Source organism: Cynara cardunculus, assembly GCF_001531365.2.
Source record: "Cynara cardunculus var. scolymus isolate 2C chromosome LG 7, CcrdV1, whole genome shotgun sequence".
In the NCBI taxonomy this organism is placed as follows: Eukaryota; Viridiplantae; Streptophyta; class Magnoliopsida; order Asterales; family Asteraceae; genus Cynara; species Cynara cardunculus.
In genome coordinates, this window is record NC_037534.1 from 11,659,332 (window position 1) to 11,665,680 (window position 6,349).

Sequence of the window (6,349 nt, forward strand, 5' to 3'; positions counted from 1 at the left end):
ATTGGATTAGTATTTGAACCAGCCCCTACACATATATATATATATATATATACAGAAATATATGCATACATATATTTTCATATACACAACTATTTCGAATTCATATCGGCAAAAGAGGAAGGAAGGAGAGGAGGTCGCGAACGGCAGCAGGGGAAGGAAGGAGAAGATTTCGGCGGCAGGGGGCTATATGTAATATTTTGCATATATATAAAATCAAAAGTATGAAAAACGAAAAAAAAAAACAAAAATCCGACAGAAAGTTGTCTGGCGCAATCCGCCGGTAACTTATTGTAATTACACCGTCGGATTTTTTCACCTGAAATACCCAGTTTTCTAGTAGTTCCATTTCCTGTATTTTCAAGTGGATTCTTTTTCTTTTGTGATGTAGGAATGATACTTTTATCTGGAATCCTTCGATAATTGTTATTTAAGCTAATATTCCGAAGTGATGATGAAAGTTGAAACCTAGAATAGACAGAAGAAAACTTCCAAAACAAATTAAGAAACAAGGTTTAAATTTATTTGTTTTAACTAATGAGATTCCATTTATGCACCATTCAAAATCTAAATTTTAATTTTAATTTATAGCTTCATAATTGCTATTTATGTTGTCTATCAGTAACAGTCAACTATTTAGCAAGAATAAGAGATAGGTGGGTATATTACTTTCACTTGTACCATGTTTCGTCGTCAATTCCATATGCTTAGTGAGTTCATTGTTTGCAATTAGTAAGGAACATACGATACCTATGGAAGATCAATGATTCACAAGACATCCAAGATGGAATTTCACCTCCTTGGTGTGGTTAGAGATATTGTATCATAACTTGTTTCTTATACTCTACCATTTTTTTCCCTCCTACATTATGTTTCAACCATTTTCTTTTGAGTACACTGTTGAACATACCATCTATAGGTGATAGGTGAAACTGCATTTTAAGTTGTGAATTGGATCTGAACTTCATGTTGCATGTTTATACAAAGCTATAACCTGAAAATTGTCAAAAATTTGTCTATAGGTGAAAAGAAAAATCTTTTGAGTTTCACTTTGTTTGAGTGACTTTACATGTATTTGAAGAAGCAAGTTGGCATGGTCTGAATGTTTCCATATGTGGATTATTCGAAGTGAAACCACAATAATTATATTTGTAATTATTTCATTTAAAAGATTCAATCCGTAATTATTTCATTTAAAACCTTACTAATTTATTAATAACGTAAAATGTTTTTATTATTATTTTAGATTGTTAATAAATTATTAAGTTTTAAAATTTATACTCTTTTGTTTCTTAATAAATATTAATTGAAATTAATAATCTTTATCTTAGTCTACAAATATACACAAAAATAATAATAAATAACTCAAAATCAAGCAATTTTTCTCGTTTATAGGTGCATTATGTAGATTTTTTTATGTTTTTATGGGTCGGAAAATTTTATATATAGAAACTTCTCTATTCCATAAGATAGGGATAGAGTTGATTTTTGCATCTTTAAGATGGATTAAATTCTTTTTAAAAAACCGTATCGCGATGATAATATTCATGGATTTTGACTTTTGATTCTTTATTTTAATTTTAAATAAAATTATAAAGAGTCTTAACAAAATATTTTTCTTAAATATATTTTAGATATTTAATCCATTTTCAATAAGTTTTATTAAATTAAATATGATTAAAAAAATATATTAAGACCAAGTTCAATTAATTACTGTATATGTACTTATCTAGTTAAAAAGAGTCCATGAATTTCAACAGTGGACAGCAGCTGCTACACATTGAAGTTTAAAATTGTAGTCAATAAAGGCTTGCCCCCATTCACTTCACGTCTGTTTCACTTCACTGTCATACTATTATTGATACTACTACCTGCTGCTATATATATATATATATAAACGAGCTTATGATGGAAATTAAGTCAGTCAGCCATCGTCAATCAGCAATGGTACTCACTACTTCCATTGTTGTTGCCAGCATCCTCTTCATCCTTTTCAAGCTTGCAACTCGTCCCAAATCCAACAAAAACCTCCTTCCAGAGCCATGGAGACTCCCCATCATCGGTCACATGCATCATTTGATTGGTACCTAATCTTTATTTCAGTCTCTCTCTCTCTCCCCCCCCTCTCTCTCTCTCTATATATATATATATATATACACACATATACATAGAAGTAATTTTGTGCAAGTATATGTACATAACATGTAAACGTACATAGAAACCCAACCAAGAAACTCTATGATTCCTTGTATACATATGTGCATACGGTAGATGAATGATTATTAGAATGATCCCATTTTTGGTTTTTCCATTAAAACTCACTCAGTCACTCTACGTATACATGGGGTTGGGTTCCTGTAAGAAATGCCATTTTTTCGTTAAAAGTGTAAGAAATGTAAGATTCACGTATGTGAAGGTACCCCCTTCTATTGTATGGAGGTGATGCCTTCATAAAAAACCGGTGAAGGTATACATTTAGGTCACGTTGCCTTATCACCTTCACGAAAGTATAATGTAACATTTACATAATATAGAATACATTCACGGAATCTCATTAATTTTCAACATTGTTACATATAATAATTATATATAGGGCCATTTATGTTTAAAAATTAAGGTAAATTTATGGAGTTTATCAATTATCTTTATGAAAGTTTCACAAGTCATTCATATTAATGATCCTTCTGAGTTTCTATCCATTCCTTTGCAATAAATATTATATATATATATATATATATATGAGCCATTAATCTCAGGGCAACCATTTGCTTTGTGTCTCAAAAGGGATTTTTATTCTATTTTGGATTTGAATCTAAGACCTCAAGGAACTTTTGACCTTTGGAGTCCAAGCTGAAACCAATAAAACACTACAGTTATCGTTAATTCCATCAAATATAGTTGTATATACAGGAGGTTGGATCATCGAGTATGTGGGTGTGATGATGGTTAAAAGAACATATGTTTGTTGATGAACAGGTACAATGCCACATCGTGGTGTTATGGACTTATCTAGAAAGTATGGATCTTTGATGCATTTACAGCTTGGTGAGGTTTCAACCATCGTGGTATCGTCTCCGAAATGGGCAAAAGAGATCTTAACGACCTATGATATTACGTTTGCAAACAGGCCCGAGACATTGACAGGCGAGATTATTGCATATCATAACACAGATATCGTTCTTGCACCATACGGTGAATACTGGCGGCAATTGCGAAAGCTTTGCACTTTGGAGCTTTTAAGTGTCAAGAAAGTGAAGTCGTTTCAATCGCTTCGAGAAGAAGAGTGCTGGAATTTGGTTCAAGAAGTTAAAGCATCGGGATCAGGGAGACCAGTCGATCTTTCTGAGAACATTTTCAAGATGATTGCTACAATATTGAGTCGAGCTGCATTTGGGAAAGGAATCAAGGATCAAAAAGAGTTCACGGAGATTGTGAAAGAGATCTTGAGGCAGACGGGAGGTTTCGATGTGGCTGATATTTTTCCTTCGAAAAAGTTTCTTCATCATCTTTCGGGCAAGAGGGCTAGGTTAACCAGCATACACAAGAAGCTCGATAATTTGATCAACAACATCGTTGCCGAACACCCCGGGAACACCTCGAGTAAATCGAACGAGACCCTGCTCGATGTGCTGCTAAGGCTCAAAGATAGCCCTGAGTTCCCATTGACAGCCGATAACGTGAAAGCTGTCATCTTGGTAAGCATTCGATATTACAACAAAATCGACTTTAATTTATAGAATGCTAAAGACGCCTAAATATCTTAATAGACCGTTTTATAGGAACTTAAGTTTATACGATCATATAAGCGTGCGTCATATAATATGATGCTTTTGAGAAGGGTAGTATGAACACATCGTATCATATGACACTTATAGAAGTCTTTATTTCAAAATTGTCCTAAATAACTTGTTAAACGTTTATATTATCTTATTGTGATACACAATTATTTGAAAACGTGTCCTATTAAATGGTCTATTAGGACACAGGCATAATAACGTCCCGTAACGCAGTTTTCTTTGTAATGCATCGACTTTGATATTGTAAAAATTGATAATAACCTAGTGTTATAATCAAACCGATGCAGGATATGTTCGGAGCAGGCACAGACACTTCATCGGCCACAGTCGAATGGGCGATTTCCGAACTGATAAGGTGTCCGAGAGCAATGGAGAAAGTACAAGCCGAACTAAGACAAGCACTCAAAGGAAAAGACAAGATCAAAGAGGAAGATATTCAAGATCTCAGCTATTTAGACCTAGTGATCAAAGAAACATTAAGGTTGCACCCTCCTCTACCCTTGGTTATGCCAAGAGAATGCCGACAGCCCGTAAATTTGGCTGGATACAATATTGCCGACAAGACCAAGCTTATTGTGAATGTCTTCGCCATCAATAGAGACCCTGAATACTGGAAAGACGCTGAAAGTTTCATCCCAGAAAGGTTCGAAAACAGCCCTACAAACGTCATGGGAGCCGAATATGAGTATCTGCCATTTGGGGCGGGAAGAAGAATGTGTCCAGGAGCCGCGCTGGGTTTAGCCAACGTGCTGCTCCCGCTGGCTACCATTCTTTATCACTTCAACTGGAAACTCCCAAATGGTGCTAGCCATGAGCAACTAGACATGACTGAGAGCTTTGGAGCCACTGTTCAGAGGAAGACTCATTTGGTACTGGTACCAAGTTTTTAAAGCCAAAACTAATGAATCAGTCTTGAAATAATTTCGTTTTGTATGTTATGGATCAGAGATTTGAAGGTCCATTATTTAATTTGCTTTTCAAGTGCTCAGTTATTGTAACAATCTACATCTTATATTATGAAATAAAATTTTTGGTTTGCGTTCAAGAAAAGAGAGTAAATTATGAAAATACACAAAAGGTTATCTTGTTTCAACTTTGATTCGGTTTTCAAAAACCACAAGGGTGGTGCCTGATTGGTTTGAGTTTGGGCTCCAAAGGTTAAAAGTGTCTGGAGTTCAAATCCAAGGACGAACAAAAATCCCCTTGTAACCACAGAGGTTCAAATACGGTGAATCCATGACCAATGTGCCTCTTCTTCTTCAACCAAATTCTCTTTCACTCATTCTTGTTTCTTATCTCAACAGTGGTGATATGCAAGTATGTCTCTCCTCCCATTGCTAGACTTTATTCTATAGGAAACTCAGTGAGGATATGAATTAACATGGCTATGTCACAACTTACATAAGTGAGGTTCAAATGGCCTTGGCTCAATAAAAAATATGAAGCCTTTCTTAGAGCGTGGAAGCAAATAATAGCAGGTAGTGTTTTGTATACTTACACTCTGCATCTGATTTAATTCAGCATTCTCTGTTCCCATTTGAATCACTGGCATCACATGTAGCCTAGGATTGTTGCTTCTTTTTTTGTTTGCACTCTTTTTAGATCAATGGTTTCTGTAAATGTAGTTATATATTCCCCAGATAGCGTTTGGTTTCCTTTTTATATCCATCCTCATTAACATAGGTGCCATTTGTCGCATTGTACAGATTTTGTTGAAGCAACTGAACACAACATACCCCTGTGTGCACATGCATACCCCTATGCCTGCAGTATATCGGTTGGCCCAGTTTGCAGCTTCACAAGGCAATGAAGCTGTAGAAAGGTAGTCATTTCCTCTTGGTAAATTATATAATTATTTTTATTAAATAGAACATTTATAAATGTGAATTACTATATACAACTTAGGCTTTTGCACTTTATATGTAAGTTACGTTTAACGAACTCTTTTGCATATCTTCATCGTTTTATAAATCACTAAGATTTATATATATATGATTTTTATGTCCATAGGAGAACATGGTAGAGATTAAGCGGCAAACTGGATCAACAGAAAATCCTCCAGGTGATCTAGAGATTATGCAACAAGTCTTAGGTAAAACACCTGCATATATTTGGGGATGGTCTAGGGTCCCGAGCACTAGGAGCTTTCTACTAGTTCTCGACATAGCACCGGTGCGTCAGGTCAATTGAGCCACACTGAGATGTCTAATCGACTTGCTTCAACAGAGTCCAAGCTTGCTTCAACCAAATCCGAGCTCTTTCTTATGAAGGGTGAAGTTGCTGAGTTGCGACATTTGGTGAGGTCAATTGTATCCGGCCGGTCATTTCCAAGTTTTCATCTTCATTAACTGTTCAAGACCAATGTTCGGAGACTCAAGATCGTTAACATGCTATGATGATTTTGGATGTTTTTTTGTTGATAAATTTAGACGATATATGAATTAGTTGAATATTAAATTTGGATGGTTCTTATATATATTAAATTGCTTTGAGATTATTATTAATTTGTTCTTGATTAATTTAATATTATTTATTAGTTTAATTTTATTATAATA

The 6,349-nt window shown here is 34.7% G+C and overlaps 1 protein-coding gene across 1 annotated transcript; it reads left to right on the top strand.

The window, feature by feature from the left end:
• The first annotated feature begins 1,917 nt into the window (after positions 1–1,917).
• Positions 1,918–4,829, top strand: LOC112515273 (germacrene A oxidase). The gene is made up of 3 exons (XM_025121982.1): positions 1,918–2,080; positions 2,974–3,692; positions 4,082–4,829. The coding sequence occupies exons 1-3, from the start codon at positions 1,942–1,944 to the stop codon at positions 4,682–4,684; spliced, it is 1,461 nt and encodes a 486-aa protein (XP_024977750.1). The 5' UTR covers positions 1,918–1,941; the 3' UTR covers positions 4,685–4,829.
• Positions 4,830–6,349: the final 1,520 nt, after the last annotated feature.

Bases quoted from the DNA above. Each gene is read 5' to 3' on its own strand.
- LOC112515273 (XM_025121982.1), top strand. From the start codon at position 1,942: ATGGTACTCACTACTTCCATTGTTGTTGCCAGCATCCTCTTCATCCTT. The intron at 2,081-2,973 runs GTACCTAATCTT...GTTGATGAACAG, and splicing joins TCACATGCATCATTTGATTG to GTACAATGCCACATCGTGGT. The intron at 3,693-4,081 runs GTAAGCATTCGA...AAACCGATGCAG, and splicing joins ACGTGAAAGCTGTCATCTTG to GATATGTTCGGAGCAGGCAC.